The following is a 17,707-nucleotide window of genomic DNA, read 5'->3' as shown; positions in this document are numbered from 1 at the left end:
ATTAAATTTAATTGAAAAATCAATATGTTTTAAAAAATATTAAATTGAAAATTTTATCTCTTATTTTCTCAATAAATGAGTTCACAGTTTAGCATGTTACATAGTTTTCAGTAATACTATTTTTTAATATCTTGATTTTATTTTATACAGGATATTTAATGTTATTGTTCAGCTACAAATAATAGATAATAATATTGGAACATGGGATATTTATGATCATTCAGATTGACTTTTATAATATTTGGTAAAAAAGAACACATTTGTACATTTGTTCTTGGGAGAACGTAGTAATTCTTGTTCAGTAATTTTGAGATACAATATATTTGTAGAAAAAAACAAAAAGAGCATTTTGAAAGTGAGTATTTAATAAAATCAGCGCACGTGATAATTTTTATGTAGGAATGACCGAATCTAAATAATTTATAGTATCACATCATAAAATAAAATAATTTACTTCAGGTCTTAGTTTTGGTAAAATAGAATTCTTATATTTAGATTATTTTTTCTAACCTCATTAACATTTATATTTTGGTATTCCAAAAATTTGTTGGCACAGAGTCGCCGACATATACAAATACGTATATCATAAACACAGTTGCTGTCTGCCAACAAAGATAGATTGGGCTGACCGTATGGAATACGATGAATTACAATAAAAAGTATTATTGGATTTTCTGGAATGAGAATTTTTATAATATTTATTGTTAAATTGTTAGTGGAGTGTTGACCTGGATTCTCTCAGACCATAACCATCCAATGAAAAACTGTAGAAACTTCGTTTTTATATATTCTTTCTCTTATTCCACTGTTTCTGGTGTCTACATCCAATCAAAAATTGGACCAATAATTACTATCTTTTAGAGAAAATGATTTCTTAACACTCATTAACTATAAAATTGATGCTGGCAAGAATATATAGTATGATTTACATAAAATACATTTTCGTATGTATTCAAAAAATAGTTTTGTGTATCATTCAAAAAGGTTTTCGGTTTTCGCAATATTTAAAATGTATTCACTGTTATAGAAATTGACCGTGCTTTTGAAAATATTATATGGGAAGCTAAATCATTACAGATATAAATTATTATTATTAGTAGTAAATAATAGTAATTATTGTGTAGACTGTAATCTACCACTTCTTTTGTTTTTAACCAAAAACTAAAACAAAACAATGATTAGTTCGGTAAGCTAAGGATTAGGAGGAAATTACTGGTATTTTCTTATCCTAAATTATAAACAAGCTTGAAAACAAATTACTATATTATTATTTCTACAATATATATATGTTAAAATTAATCTTAAAATAGATTTGTTTACGCATGTTGAGTGATGAGAAGTGTTAGCACTACTTTACCAGTTTGAACAACACCAAAAAGACCAAAAATATGATGAATTGGATTTTTAGCAATGTTTGCATGGAGAAAAAGAAACAGGAACCCTTCCTTGTCTATTTTGATTACTATTTGAGTGATTGGTGGGAGTAAAAAAGGTTGATTCTCTCCACTGGTGAAGATAGAAAAGAGTAAGCACCCAAACAAAGCAAGCTTATTTACTTCTGAGGTTGTCGGTGGTCACATTAAAAAACTAAAAAGAAAAGAAAAAAGTGCGGCTATTGAAGAAAAAGGCACTTGCTTGCACTGGATAATAACAAGACATTTTGCTAATGCCAACAACAACAATGATCAACAACAACGGTCTCATTTACCACTCACTCGACCCAACTGCATCAGCATTCAACACCTGTCTGTGAAACCTGTGACCCTCTTCTTTCTTCTCTCCCCTCTTCGTGATTCTCACCTTTGTTAATGTAAAAATCCTAACTTTGTTCCTTTATCAATTGGGGTCCCCTTGAAAAAGACGCCACCCCTCATCATTATTCAATTCGGTGAACCAGGCCAGGTGTCCATGTGAACTCCTTTACTCTCTCTCTCCCTACTTCCCTTCAAGCCCAGACACATATCTGCACTTCACAACCCTCCAAATAATATTTTTCTATATATAAGACCACCATTATGGAGATGGGGTTTACTCTTTTCTGAGACCCTTTTCTCTCTTTAATCTTCCTTCTTCTCTTCTCCCCTGCATTAGTTTCCATACACACAGTTACACTTCTGGGGAAAGGGGTCACTTTTCAGATCCAACGTTGAGCTTCCACACATCATGATAGAGCCCGCTAACCTGAATCAGGGTCACCCTTGTAGAGCGTCAACACTTGTTACTCTTTCATTGTTGTTCTTCACACTAGTGCTATTCTCCAGCTTCACCAATGCTTCCTCTTCTTCTGTGTATCCAGTGAGTTCAGTTTCTTTTAAATATTTGTTTGGTCTTGGAAAGGTTTTTCCATTTCTAATTTTTGTGGAACAGGAATGCTTTTCCTGGCTACTTTTTCTTTTTTTCAACTAAGCTTATTTTTACTACCTTGAACTTTTATCATCTGTCGGTGCGTTTAATCACTGTTCATGCTGTAGATTCTGGGGTATTCTAACTTGCTCTTTCTTTTTTAGTTATTTATTGATGGTTAGGTGGTTTTTTAAGTTGCACACTGGAAATTATTCTAGAAATTGGAGCTTGTTAAAAAATGTTTTTTTTTGTGTGTGGCGGCGAGGGGAAGATTAAGAAGCTCTTAAGTTAAGGTTAGATGTTGGTATTTAAGAAGAAAGAAGAAAAAAAAAACTGAAGTTCCTGGGGTTGGGATTTTCTTCTCCGGTGAAGCTTTGGCAGCTTGAAAGAGATAAGAAGGTTTAATGGACCATTTAATGGAATCAATTGACTTGGTTTGGTTGGTGACACCTGTGTACCTAATTAAAGGTCCATTCATTTTAGATCACAGGTTTCAGGACCGCGTTTTTTCATTTTTGGGGGCGGGTGTGAGTATTTTGTCGTTACTTGTTAGAAATTAAATGAAAAGTTAGTTATTATTTGAGATAAAAATATAAAATTTTACATGTTTTCACCCATATGAATTAAATTTCATAATGGCGTTAAGAAAGTTTCTTTCGCAATTAAGTTGTTAGGAGGGGGTTGAGTTATGGCATTTTATTGTCATGGGCATGTTTATTTGCCTTCTGAATTCCTTAATTTCTATGATCTATGGTTTGTTGTGGCACCAGAATGATCACCATTTTAGAAATGAACCATACTTCAGAACATCGTTATGTTGAAGTTACCTAGTTCCTAGGTTTTATTTGTTACCTGCACTTGTCATTAAACTTTTGTTTGTTGTCATCTAGTGCCTTATTCCTTTTAACTAACTAACTGTATGCAGGAATTGAATCCAATAAAACCCAGACATTCGCGTCTTCTGAGGAGTGCCGTACAACGTGAAACTGTAAGAATTAATTGAGCAATGGATATATATCAATTCAAGATATTTTTTTTGGCTTGTGTTTAGCAGTGGATGTTGATTTTATATTTTATTATTTTCTCCTTGTTTAGCCTGCATCACAGCTTTCTGAACTATGGTCACCTCTGGAAAGCCAAGGATGGAAATCCTATGTTGAATCAAATAAGCCAAGTGAGGAACATTAATATCATTTACTCTATGCTCATTTGATCTTTCTGTGACTGACAATCGAATTAAAACAGAATTACCCGAAAAGTCTGAGGGATACATCCAGGTCTTTCTCGATGGAGGTTTGAACCAACAAAGGATGGGGGTAGGTATTTAAAGCCTTTTACTTAGATCAAAAGTTTCCTTAAGTGAATCGGTGAAAGGCTCATAATTAAATCTTAGTGTTTACTTTTCTATTTTTGTAGATATGTGATGCAGTTGCTGTCGCAAAGATACTGAATGCTACTCTAGTGATCCCTTACCTTGAATTAAATCCTGTATGGAGAGATTCAAGGTAATTGCTGACACCATAAAATTGCATTTATTTGCCCCATGGATTGTGTGTGGTGTTATATTGAGATTGCTTATGTTTCTCTGCAGCTCCTTCGTTGACATATTTGATGTAGATCATTTCATTGATGTATTGAAGGATGATATTTCTATAGTTAAAGAGCTTCCTGGAGAGTACTCCTGGAGCACAAGGGAGTACTATGGCTTGGCTATTCGAGAAACCAGAATCAAGGCTGCACCTGTGCATGCATCAGCCCACTGGTATCTGGAGAATGTTTTGCCTGTTCTACAGAGGTTGGTATACTTTTACTTTAATTGCTAATTACGCAGGACTTAAAAAAGCTCAAGTCCAATTTTTTAATAATGGTTGATTCAGTGATTGTTCCGGATAATTTAACTTATTAAATTAAAGCATTTGTTATGTAACATCATTAAGGTGTATACTCTGCAGAATACTGTATACCGTTGTACTCTTTGTGTATTTATGAAAATATGATTGAGTTTAAAGTATATTGTGCTGAGGCCATCATTGTATACTCACTTATTTATGAACTTCTAATATCTTGGTATGTTCCATTTGTTGCAGTTATGGTATTGCTGCAATCTCTCCATTTTCTCACCGACTGAGTTTTGACAACTTACCTATGGATATTCAACATCTGCGCTGTAAAGTCAACTTTGAGGCTTTAATCTTTGTTCCTCATATCAGAACACTTGGAGATGCCCTTATCAGCCGCCTTCGCAATCCTGATGCCTCAGCTGGAGAAATGGGCTCCAACTACCTTCAAGAGGTCACTAGTGAAGGTGCTAGTAAAAATGCAGGGAAATTTGTTGTTTTACACCTCCGATTTGACAAGGTATTACTATTTTATTTGTTATTGATAATCAACTACCTATAGAAGGTTGCAGTATTTGTTTGCCTTTTTCTTGTTTCTTTTATTTGGGGTGGGAAATGTAAATTGAGTGCTTATGTGTCAGTACTTATATGTATGTATGTCACTATATGTACATTGGCACATTCATGAATCATAATTATTTGTGTTTCACAATATAGGATATAGAAGATTTGAATTTAAGTTACACTGGGGTGTAGGATCCATTACTTCACATCCTCAATTATCCTTTTATTTGTGGAACATTGTTGCTGCATTGTTACGTTCATTTATCTCTAAGTTTAGAACTTAGTTGTATACAATGTTTTATGGCAGGATATGGCAGCACATTCAGCCTGCGATTTTGGTGGAGGAAAAGCTGAAAAATTGGCCCTTGCAAAGTATAGACAGGTTATTTGGCAAGGGAGGGTTCTTAACTCCCAATTCACTGACGAAGAATTGAGGGGTCAAGGTCGCTGTCCAATGACTCCAGAAGAGGTTGGATTGTTGCTAGCAGCTCTTGGATTTGACAACAGCACTCGTTTATATCTTGCCTCCCACAAGGTAAGATAAAGGGAAATAATTATGTCCTTAAGATAAAGGGCTTTTCAATTTCTAAAATCAGGAAAGTGATTATGTTTTCCTTGTTTTAAAGTCAAATAGTTGATTGTACTTTTCAGGTCTATGGTGGAGAAGCAAGGATTTCAACTTTGAGGGAATTGTTTCCTCTGATGGAAGACAAAAAGAGCCTTGCTTCATCTGATCAGCGTGCTCAGATCAAGGGAAAAGCTTCTCTATTAGCTGCACTTGACTACTATGTTGGCTTGCATAGTGACATCTTCATCTCTGCTTCCCCAGGAAACATGCACAATGCATTGGTGAGTTGTGCTAGATGCTTTTTAGATAACTAAGTAAATCTTAAGTTATTGAGTTAGTTTTTGGCCTTCAAGCCATCATAAAATGAAAATTTATGGTAGTTTTAGAAAACCAGGGACTCGATTAAAAGAAAAACTACAAGATCAAGGACCCGATCAAAACACGTTAGCGACCCATTAGAAATTTGGCCACAATTAAATTAAATTAGTCTACATCTTAGGCTTATCCATTCCATTTATTTCATGCTGACCACAATAAATTTTTGAATTAATGATCCGGTGCATTGTGGCTCAAGTAACAAATAACACTAATGAATGTCATTTGGCATTTACCTTAAAGAAACCTGTGGTTGACACTGTTCAACTCTGATTCAGTTAACAAAGCTTCTTGTTTTGGAAATGTAAATAGATATTCTTATTTAATTTTGATAAACTATTGCTGATAGTTAATGTTTTGATGATGATAGGTTGGACACCGTACTTACCTGAACTTAAAGACCATAAGGCCAAATATGGCATTGATGGGTCAGCTTTTCCTGAATAAAACCATAGAGTGGTCAGAGTTTCATGATGCAGTGGTTGAAGGTCACCAAAACAGACAAGGCCAAGTAAGGCTAAGGAAGCCCAAGCAATCCATTTACACTTATCCAGCTCCTGATTGCATGTGCCAAGCTTAGTAACTCCTACTACCATACTTAAATTATTGCTCGCGGATGTAGCCTGTGTATTTTATAGTTCTGTCTTATTATTTAACATATCTGGTGAAAAATAAGAAAAGCATTACCATATGGGGTGTGTGTTATGATGTTCTTGATAAGAGTGCTTGAGAGTTAGTTGTGTATTGTGTGGGAGATGTATTTATCAGATGATGGCATTCTTAGCAGGAGCCAACCATTATATTATTTATAATTCAATAACATGAGCCATATAGTTCTTTATCACTCCATTATTATAAATTAGATTGTAGCTTGGTTTTCTTCTCAGTTGTGTTACCTACTACTGTTAATTAAGTCAATATAGTAACTTGGATCATGTAGCAATTGGGGTCTACAAATTTGGACGTTTCAAAATGTATGAATCTTGATATGGAGATTTATCTGAAGTGTTTCATTCCTGCCAGAAGTATTTGTCCTTTTCTTAACTATTCATTGGTCTATTGAATTTGTCTTGGGCATTCCAATTGGTTAAAAACAAAGTGATTTTCACTGACAGTTAAATGAGATTGTGCCACTTGTTTCAGCAGTTAATCTTTCAACTGCAAACCTTCCAAATTATTTTGTGGATGGAATAGTTGATGGGAATTTTGAAGCCTTATCTTATCTGAAAGTGTTTCTATTTGCTTCCACTTTTTTTTCCACTGACTCCACTCCAATAACTAAGCACTTCATTTTCTTGACTATTCTTTGAGTAGTTCAGTTGTCATGGGCATTCAGCCAAATAGTTAAAAACAAAACAGGAGTAACTTTCATTAACTTATTATTGGAAGACCATAAATTAAATTGCACTTGACTTCTTGTGGCTGGTTCTTTTTCAGTTTCATCACCTTACACTTTCCAAAATTTTCAGATATATATTTGAACAATGAAATTTATATTTTATGTAATTATGTTGCGTGAATAACTGCATGCTGTAATTATGTAACATATTTTACTTTTTAATATACCTTTTAATTTATATAAGAATTTAGTTACTTATTTCTGCTTTATTATTTTTTAAATAAATTTCAAATGTGATTTTTTTTTCACTTCTCATTTTTTTTATAACTTACAAAAAATAAGTTTAGATTTTAGATTTTATCTGTTCTCTCTCTAACGGGCAATTTCAAATTTTTTATATCTGAAACTAGCAAATATGTATATTTACATTTTATTACATTAAAATACATAATTTTATTATTTTATGAATAATTAATTAAAAATAAAAAAATAGTATATATATAATTTTGTAAAAATTATATTAAAAAAATTATATAATCATTATTTTAAAAGAAAAATTATTTAGTTATTTTGAAATAAAGAAAAACCATTCAATTAATTATTTATTAAATAAATTATTTTTATTTATTAAAGAATAAAAATTCTAGTTAAAATGTGGATTTTCAACATGGAAAAAGTTTCCCACTCCTTGCTTTTTAAAAAAAAATTTAAAGTTGGGAATCAAATTCTGGCTTGATTTTTTCAATTCTTTTTAAATTGAAAAGAAAAGGAGAGAAAGAAAACCTAGTGGTAAATCCAACCAATGTTACCCTAAAAGGACATTCTTTCTGCACCTCTGTGATTTCTTCCTCACTTCTTTCACCTCAATACATTAAGTGAAAAGTCTATTTTATCCTTAATAAAATAAAAAATAACTCCTAAATCCTTGCACTTCCACAAATTTCTTTATTGAAGTAGATGTTTAACATAACTTTTGTATTCTCCAATAATTTTGAAGTAGATGTTTAACATAACATTAAATCAAATTTATATTTTGAATTATAGAATTTAAAATACATTTTAATAATTTTCTAATTATAAAATTTGGAAGTCATTTTTGAATTTAGAAAATAATTTTTAAATTATAACATTTTGAAGTCAACTTTAGAATTGTAAAATTTAGAAGTTAACATTGTATTCTGAATTCTATAATTTAGAAGTGCACTTTCGACTCAAAAAACAATTTTTAATTATAAAATTCGAAATATAAATTCAGAAAGGTATTTTTAAGTTACAGTAATTATGAGGGTGCAGAAAGATACTATTAAGGTGCAGGAAGAAATTCCCAAGTAACATCCCTAACAAGCCCATCAACATTTATAAGAGAATATTTCCTTATTGGAAAGACAGTTGACCACTGAAAATTTGGTTTTCCAAATATTGAATTCTCAACGTGTGAAACTTTAATGGGTCTAGTTTGGAAATTAAAATGAAGGTGAGTTTATTTGGGTAATTATTTTTCCTAAAATGGGTATATTTTGGGGAAAAAATCCACTATCTGATTAGAGCCACTATCCCACTGTACTTTGAGACCATGGCAGAGAGCAATGATTTCAGCCAATAAAGGATTAGAAACTCCTTCATGCTCGTAGAAACCTTCTATGAAAATTTTCTGATAATCTCTAATTAGACCACCAAAAACTACATGATTAAGGGTTGGTAACTGTGCTCCCAATCCACCTTTAAAACCACAAAAGTTAAGGGTTGGTTTATCCAATATATGTGTGTACATGCATTCTTCACAGTATCATAGGCACGTGAAGTGCAATCCAATAACATTTTCAGAAATTCCATCAAAGACCAATTGATTTCTAGCTAACCAGGTGACCCACATGCTCATGTGGATAAATTTAGAAGTCTTTCCAATTCAAAAACTGAGCGTATAATGTTATAGTTGAAAAAATAGTCTATATTTGTGCAGAACAATTGACACTTTATTGCACACAATCCAATACTGCTCTTCAAAAATGAAGTTTAGATCTAAATAAATTTTATATTTCTCATTGTGATTCTAGTAAAAGTAAAAATACATACTAAACTATTTGATGTTATAATTGAATAATTGAAAACCCCTTTTCCATATTTTTCTGAAACAGCAATTACTATGCAATGATATGACAATACAGCTTGAGTCCTTTTATGGAAATGAAATGACTATATACAACTTCCTAGTGGTGGGAAACTGCTTCAAAGCAGTGCACTGCTGGACTTGGAACATTGATGTTTGAAACAACAAACTAGTTGAACTCACTTCTTACGGCAACTAGTCCTTTCCATCTACAGCCTTGGAAGATCCATTTCCACCCTGGAATGCAGCCATTTCCTTTGCCTCTCGAGATGTCACATCCTCAATCTCCTCATCAATGGGAAGTGTCCTCTTTGATCCCTCCAATGCAACACCTAGTACTATATTCTCTTCAAGAACATTCCTGGATGCAGGTTTCTTTTCCCCTTGTGGTTTTGATGGTATATTCGTATTAAGTCCACCAGTTTTGTCAGCATTGTTAGATGAGGAGGACACTACATTGTCAGACTCAATATTTGGCTTTATGTTTTTAGTGGTCTGACCCTTGGATTGCTTGGCATCTATGTCCTTCTGGGATAGACTTTCTACTACCAAACCAGATACTTTAGATTTAGAAGAAGATCCTGGAACCTCCACGTTTTCCTTATTTGAATCTGATTTCAGTGGCTTGTTTTCACCCACTTCTGGATCAGGTTTGGGTGTCACAACTGTCTTTACATTTGTGTCAGAATTAGATGTCACAACTGTCTTAGAGTTTCCATTTGCATCAGAGTTAGATGTCTTGTTATCTTGATCAACAACTGGTCGTGCTGATCGATTTTTCATCTTATCATCTGCATTGATTTTGTAAGACGGTTCAATTACTAGTAATGGACGGTTAGGTACTGTGCCAGCACCACCACCACCAAATGTGGAATCTGCAAACGGTATATTCTCCAAGTCAGCATCACTGTACACTTTCTGCAGGGTACGGACCGGTGTGGCAAGCCTGGCTCGGTGATGGCCTATAACTCTAAGAAGATCCAACAGTATTGCTTCCTATTTCTCAAAATTCAAAGGGTGAAAAATCAGCTAAATCCAAGAACAATAATACAAAATAGAAAGAAATCCTAATTTATGAGATGCTTATCTCACTGCAGATATTTTATTTCAGATAAATAAGGAAGTATTCTTGCCTTAACACACAGATATTCTTCAAAATGTGAGGTCTTGACAAAACAAGACACCAGAATCTGTGAAAATCATAGAAAAGAAATGTTATAAATATATATATATTACAACCATATATTACATAGATAAAACGTGGGCAATAGTCAGGTTTTTTATCATGATTGATGGAAGTTCCAATCTGATAATATAGGTACATGATGGAACATGATAGATGCACACGTAACAAAAGCAGGTATGTTTTGTTTATATAGTACTTTACAGTATTTTTATAAGTTTAGACACTAAACCATGTAGACTATTATCAAGTATCAACCTATTTCACGTATTCATTAACCTATTTTGAACAGTGAAATCGGAATTGACAAAGATATCCCAAGTATTTAAACATGATATTTACCATAAAACCTAAAACTAAATTAAAATTGATCTAAATATAAAACATAATAGGAGGAAGGAAACTAGAGATTCATAGAGAAACTGTTTGCTGCTCTCTTATAACTTTTCAATTAATTGAATCGTTTGCAGGTAGGTTTAAAGCATGAATAATGATTATAGAAAGAACTCGACGTTAGATCACATATTACAGAATAACAATTTTGTCCTAGGGAACTGAAAGTTAATTTTACCTATAAAAAACAGCACAGAATGAATTCTTCCTCAATAAACTATTTATGGCACAATGATTACTGTAGCTAAATATTTATTGGAAAAAGGAATAATAAATAAAATACTATTTATGAAATAAGATCCTGTTCAGTTAGCACAGAATCATTGATTTGCAAGATTAACTACTCCATACTAACCAAAAGAGCCTGACTTTCAGGATTTATGTTGTCCAAAAACACTCTCCTGTGCAACCTCTGTTGCTCAACTTGAGGATTTTTGGCCAATACCTTCCGCATGTCAGCAACAATGTTCTGCAGAAGCATCGAACCATTTGTCACATCTAGGGATAATTATCATAAAATGCTCAATATTAGTGAAAAAAATTAACTATAAAAATAAACAATAAAACTATTTCTTACATTAATCTTATTTACATCCAAATGAGTAATGGCTAGATGGGTTTTGATTCGCCAATGTGTTTTTTGACTAAGGTTCCGCACAACATTCACTGTAAATTTGTGGTTTGGAATGTGAACAGCTTCACGATCTTCACCTCTAATAATTGTTGGTGACCACCAGCCAACATGCTGCATAGCATGAAAACATCAATGCCCAAAAAATAATTACTCAAGGGTAAACACTACACCAATACTCTGTAATGTCCTTCTGTTAAGTTATTCCATATAAAAAAAATATGGTACATATTTAATAGAAGTAATTCCCACATTCAAAAGTTATAAAGTGCCGCTTAACACACCTCAACAGTACCAGAAACCTCATATCCTTCAATCTTTGTTTGAATCCATTCATTAACCACAAAAGGCCGAGTTGCGTGAATCATCACACTTGAAAGGAAGTTTGTAAATATCTGAATAGATAAACTTAATGTCAACAAGTGCCACAATAACATTCTGGCCACGAAAATACAAGGGAATTGTGATAATTAGAAGAAATGATAAATTAATTCCACACCTCACGACCAGCAAGAGTCAGCAAAACTGTCCCAAAACCTCCTGCAGTAACCCATTTCTGGGTAGAGAAGCCTAACAATTCCATGAACAATGAAAAGGCAGCTATCCACACTGCAGAATAAACAGCTTTGCCAGCAAATTGGAATCCCATCTAAGAAAAACAGAAAATTTATTATGTCATTGAAATTGAACCACCACAAATAACCGAGCAATACACCAAAATCCAGATTTTTGTAGTAATTATATTCAATTGGCAATGCAGTAACCAAGCTACTGGCCTTCCACCAATGATATATAATCTAAATACATACACACCCAATATAAATTCTTTTAGCCTATGTACATAGCAAAAGATATAGCCATCATATATTTAAGTGTTCTCAGTTCTTCATTTTTTATGTAGATAGAAGTTAATTTAGAAGATTGATAATCTTCTCTATGCATAAAACAAAATGATGGGTAGAAATGCTACATCCAAAAGCTGAAAAATTACTTATCATTAAATAGCTGGGCAGATATATTGCCCAACTAATGTCACTGGCTGATTGATTGATAAATCAGGTTTCAATGGAGTCATAACATGTAATTAAATTTATGACAGCCAACAGGTGATAAAATATATGGAATCCACAACATAACTATCATGTTTAAAATCAGAACTATAATGCCTGTTGTCTATACAAAAAGAAAAGATACAGACATTTCTCGTCTCACTTGCATCAGTAGTACACTCTGCAAAGAATTTCTGTGATTGTTGAATTACACTGCACAAGAGAATCACACAATAAGTTTATGGATGTAAAACTTAGAAAGCATTGTAAACTGGAACCCCAAATCTGGCTACAACAATGATAATCTTAAAAGAATTATAGTTGAACGGTTCCCATCATAAAGCAAATAAAAAGCTGAGATAATAAATACGTAAGGTATCACAATATAGCAATAGAAAATCAGACAATTTCTCTCGTAAAAGAGGAAGAAAAGCCTAAATAAGTGCTTAAGTGCATCATTAAGTGACCAGAATATTCATCAACTTCAGGAGATCAAATGAAGGCGAGGAAATAGGCACACCTTGATAAACAATAGGCGAAGGCCAGAACTGTTGACAATGATCTCACAAAATTCAGAAGCCGTTCCTTAACAAGCTGGCCAGGTTCTGAAGGTAGAATTAATGGCTCTAATGCTCTGAAATTAGTGAATAAATCAGCACATAGAGATAGCGCATCAAAGAAAGATATAACAAATTCAGAATCTGATAAAGTTATTATCATAACAGAAACCTGCAAATAAGTATTGCTCCAGTCCATAACAGTAATGGCCGAAGGTAAGAAGTTACTATATAGTGAGTGGTACTTTTCTTCCAACTATTATCACTCTTCTACAATATCAGAATTAGGTATCAATTGCATTGGATCAGTTAAAATAGTTAATACAAGAAAAAAGAATAACTGCAATTCAACCTTAAAAAGTATTTTCCTTGTCTGGAACAATAATGGACCAACACCCCATATTGCAAAAATGACAACGCCAATTGCAGGAATCAACTTTACAATGATAGGACTATTTTGTAACAAATTACTAGACCTGCATAAAAACACACAAGTGTATACTTTAGAATACATAGAAATATGCAATAATATTCTTTCATAGCTTAGAATAACCTCTAGATTTCTTTATTATAACTTATAGGATTGGTTACTCTATTTCCTCATCAAATCATTATTTATTTCCTTAATTAGTTAGAATTATAATTAGTATAATTAAGAGTCAGTGTTATACTTTTTATGAACACACAAACACAGCAATATACTGTAATACATAATAGTTAATATCAATCGGTATTTCATTCTCTTTTAAACAGTTTTATGGCTTTCATATCCTCCTAGCAGTTTTAGGTGTGTTATTTATTTTGGCTTCTTCCGCCATTGGTTTGTCAGTTGTTTGTGACTTTCCAGCATGCCTTAACCCTCATATTTTGTAAAGAGTTCATATCTCCTACAGCATACATTTTTAGTGTGCTTCTAATAGTCTTTGGCCACCGTCGCTGATCCCCCATTGTCATGTCATCATTATGACCAGTTTAGACCTTTGTTTTGCCATTTGTGACTTTATCCAACTTTTTTTGTCAAGTGTTTGGTTTAATTTCTCTCTTTTTATTGACCTACAACTTACTCTACTCAGATCTACCCTTTTAATTCAAATTATGCAAAGTGAGGTCAGAGACATCAGTCAGGCCCCAGTTTTCCCAGAGATGTGCTCCTAACCACACAACTGGCCCTGTGGCTTTCAAGAGACATCAACAACCCTACTCTTGTGGCCTGGCTTCGAAGAGACATCAACAACCCCACTCTTTTGGCCCTGTGCCTTTCTAAGAGGGAATATGATTAGTATGAATTAAGACAAGTACTCAAGGTCTTATGAACACATCAATACTTTGTAATAAATCTCAGTTAATATCAATTATACTTTCATTTTCTTTAGCTGTCTTCCTCCTATATCCAAAACAACCATACCAACATATACTAACAAAAAAACATGTAGAGTGCTTCAATTTGTACACTTATTGGCTGTAAAAACACAAATATTACCTAGCCAACACGGTAGCAGCCACCTTAACAGCAGGAAGATCATTTGGTTGCCCAGAAAAACAATGACATTTAAAAGATCGAGCTTTGCACGATAATGTATGTGTTGGCTTGTTTATATCTCGAAGGTGTTGAAAACCCCTGCACTCCTGTCTCATGAACTACAACAAAAGATTGACTCACTGTATATTCTAACAAAAAGAAAAAGAATGAGCCATTTCTTAATTTTGAAAAGACATTATTGAGTAATTCTTAATACTATAACGTAAACATTCAATCATCAATTAATCCAGTCACATAAGGTACACCTTAACAATTGCTTGACAATATTGCAGAATCTGGTAGAATGCTAATGAATACGAGTCAATTACGATAAACTTCTCAACAAACACTAATGAGAGATGAAAAAATAAAAATGAATCAAACTTCTTCATAGGCACCTATAAACTTTACAAAGCTTAATATTCTTACCTTTGAAAAACCTTAACAGTAGAGCTTTATAATCGAAAATCTCTCACTCTATAAGCTTCCATACTAGACCTAAGTGATTCATTGAAATAAATAGAAAACCTAGGATTGTAGCTACATAAAAAACCATTTGCTGTCAAGTGTACTATAGATCAACTATGAAAACCTTGTCCCACTAGGTGAGGTCGACCACATTGATGACATGGTATGACTTGGTAAAAGACCAAATCCTTAGAGATATTGTTGATCATAAAATAATCCCCTTTCCCTTTTCATGGACTAAAACCATGTAATCTTTTGTCCTCACTGGGGCTTCCAGCAATCTTCTTTAAGTATTTGAATCACCTTAAACAATTTTTTGTCATCTTTTCCTGGATTGGTGTCACACCATTGCATCATTGTCTTCAGTCATTTCGTATATATATGTCCTTTCTTGTGATCGCACATCAATCCTAAAACTCTTGTTTCAACTACTCCATTTTTTCCTCTTATTATAGATCAATCTAAAAAGATGTTTTCTTAACAAAAACATCATAGACAAGAAATTGCACTCAGAACCAAAACTCATAGATACCAAGAAATCTATAACTTAAAAATATAACTTAAAAAAAGGACACAGAGCTGCCTAATGCTAAAGATATACAACAAGGCCATGAAATATTTTGGCACACCAACTGCACAATGAATAAGCAGCGAGCAACAAGACAATATCACTATATTTTAAGACATACCGAAATAGGATATGAAGGACCTGCCATAAATAAGTGTAACTTGCCATGCTCCTTTGCCCTCTGTAAACCATAAAGTGATACGAAGGTGAGAATGATGTTATAAAATAATGAACATTAAACAAAGAATACAGAATTGTAGAGAAATTCTGTACCGAATCTTTACTGTAGCCCAGGTTCCTGCAAAGTCCCAATCCATGGGACAACTGCAGGGAACCAGGAAGAGCCATTACTGAATCGAAACAGATACCAAGGCCTCACTGGTAGCTGGAGAATGTATGAATATGGGTATTTCAGAATTTTTACACTATTCAACAAGTTCTACACAGACCAAGTGCAGCTAATACACCTTGATAATCTCCAATTCAGCAACCTGCAGTCAAACTGATGTTAATTAATATGACCATCCAAAGGTTAAGGATACAAAATATGTAAATATTTCTGAACCAAAAATTCCAGTATAGCTCTATAGAGTGATTGAAACTAGCTCTTGATGTAAGGCATCACAAAATACTATGAGTTTCGGTGAGAATTAACAAGAATGATTTCAAATGAAATTGATTGTAGTTAAAACTAATTTTGTAGTAATGTGATTTAAGTTTGAATGTTTATATTCTAAAAGCAAGTTAGTAGAAAAACTCAGTATAAAATTATTACCCAAGACAAAAGCTACCTAATGTTACTTCAAGTCTATCAATTTTAAAACCTGGATCAATTCTTCAACAAGAAAGCAATTGTGCGAATATTTGGCTAAAATCACAATAATTGATATTTTAATGTAATTCTAGATAGAACCTGTTTGAACAAACCAGGAAAGAAAAAACAAGAAGAAAAAAAATAAAATTGACTTCTCCATGAATAAAAATTAACTTAAGCAAAAGTTAAAAGTAAAAAATTTAGATAAGATATATGAGGGTGTTTCCAAATTAATTTATGCAAAAGCTAATTTCAAGATATAGAGAAATTAATTTCAATCTGGTTTCTTTCTTTTACCTCCTGAAACTGTTTATGGAGAAGTTCATCCCAACAAACCCAAAAGCAAACATAAAATCAAACATGCACTAAGTTAACATCAAAACCTAAAGTCAGCCCTGAATTCTAAACCACCAAATAGAACAGTTTCATCACCAAAACACTAAAATTAAACCCAAATAAAAAAAACTCGATAACCCCTTCATATAAATAGCCTGAATTTGCAACTTACATCGTGTTATATACAAACAATTAAAAAAAAACACCCATGTCCACGGTGAAGCTTCAGAAAAAGCAGGGAAATTTAAAATATGCGCTTAAAAGATTAGAAATTTGTAGAATTTGATAAATGGGTTGGTTACCTGTGACGAAGAAGCATCTGTCTCTCAAAGCTTCCACCCGCACTGGTATTTTGTCTGCCAGTTTTTACGAGGCACAGCTCAAAGGAACAGAACAGAACAGAACATAGAAAACAAAAACACGCCCATTATTTTTTGTTTTTTATTTTTTGTTTTGATTTAACATTAAAAAAATTGAAGTTTGATTTCTTGTGGGTCCAACCGAATGACTCGCCTTTGTGTACCAGAAATTCAGATGTTGTCATGTCAACCACGCCTCGTCTCAGACACGCGCTGCATCTGAGCACCACTGGTTCTTCTTTCCTACATTTTTTTTGTTTTTACTTAATTGGTGTTTCTGTTCAGATAAATTTTAAATTAAATGGACATTTTTCAACAGATAAAAATAATCTCTGTTACTAGTTTAAGTGGTCACATAAATAGAAAAGGCTGTAACTATTTTCATATTTTTTTAGTAAGAATAGAAACTGCAAAACTATGTGTCATCATGAGAGAAAAGTTCTATGAGAAAGTATTTTTATGCCAAAAAAATTGTAACTTTAAATATATGTGTTTAGTGTCTACAACATTAACATATTTAGATTTTTGTTTTTATAATTCTTTCTTATTTTTCATCATATAAAATTTGAAATCAATATTTTTAATCTTTATAAAATATGTAAATTTTAATTTTAGTTATTCTAAAAAATTATAAATTTTAAGATATATTTATTTTATAATTTTAAAAGAAAGGTATCATACTAATATTTTATCACA

At 32.8% G+C, this 17,707-nt stretch overlaps 2 protein-coding genes across 2 annotated transcripts; one reads left to right on the top strand and one right to left on the bottom strand.

Annotated features, from left to right (window-relative positions):
• The first annotated feature begins 1,589 nt into the window (after positions 1 to 1,589).
• LOC137811320 (O-fucosyltransferase 39) lies at positions 1,590 to 6,532 on the top strand. The gene is made up of 10 exons (XM_068613010.1): positions 1,590 to 2,295; positions 3,269 to 3,331; positions 3,439 to 3,517; positions 3,589 to 3,659; positions 3,760 to 3,848; positions 3,935 to 4,138; positions 4,431 to 4,701; positions 5,053 to 5,280; positions 5,397 to 5,594; positions 6,059 to 6,532. Exons 1-10 carry the CDS (start codon positions 2,164 to 2,166, stop codon positions 6,266 to 6,268), a joined length of 1,545 nt encoding a protein of 514 aa, XP_068469111.1. The 5' UTR covers positions 1,590 to 2,163; the 3' UTR covers positions 6,269 to 6,532.
• Positions 6,533 to 9,120: 2,588 nt separating this feature from the next.
• On the bottom strand, positions 9,121 to 17,250 carry LOC137811319 (mechanosensitive ion channel protein 2, chloroplastic-like). The gene is made up of 15 exons (XM_068613009.1): positions 16,955 to 17,250; positions 15,970 to 15,993; positions 15,776 to 15,887; positions 15,624 to 15,683; positions 14,428 to 14,585; positions 13,300 to 13,423; positions 13,120 to 13,217; positions 12,911 to 13,024; positions 12,540 to 12,603; positions 11,841 to 11,990; positions 11,626 to 11,736; positions 11,288 to 11,455; positions 11,066 to 11,179; positions 10,268 to 10,324; positions 9,121 to 10,130 (listed from the first exon to the last, which is right to left on the bottom strand). Exons 3-15 carry the CDS (start codon positions 15,848 to 15,850, stop codon positions 9,330 to 9,332), a joined length of 2,094 nt encoding a protein of 697 aa, XP_068469110.1. The 5' UTR covers positions 15,851 to 15,887; positions 15,970 to 15,993; positions 16,955 to 17,250; the 3' UTR covers positions 9,121 to 9,329.
• Between the last annotated feature and the right edge of the window lie 457 nt (positions 17,251 to 17,707).

Source organism: Phaseolus vulgaris, chromosome 2 (genome assembly GCF_000499845.2).
Source record: "Phaseolus vulgaris cultivar G19833 chromosome 2, P. vulgaris v2.0, whole genome shotgun sequence".
Lineage (NCBI taxonomy): Eukaryota > Viridiplantae > Streptophyta > Magnoliopsida > Fabales > Fabaceae > Phaseolus > Phaseolus vulgaris.
The sequence above is the reverse complement of the archived record's forward strand: the minus strand, read 5'-3'. Positions and strand labels throughout refer to the sequence as shown.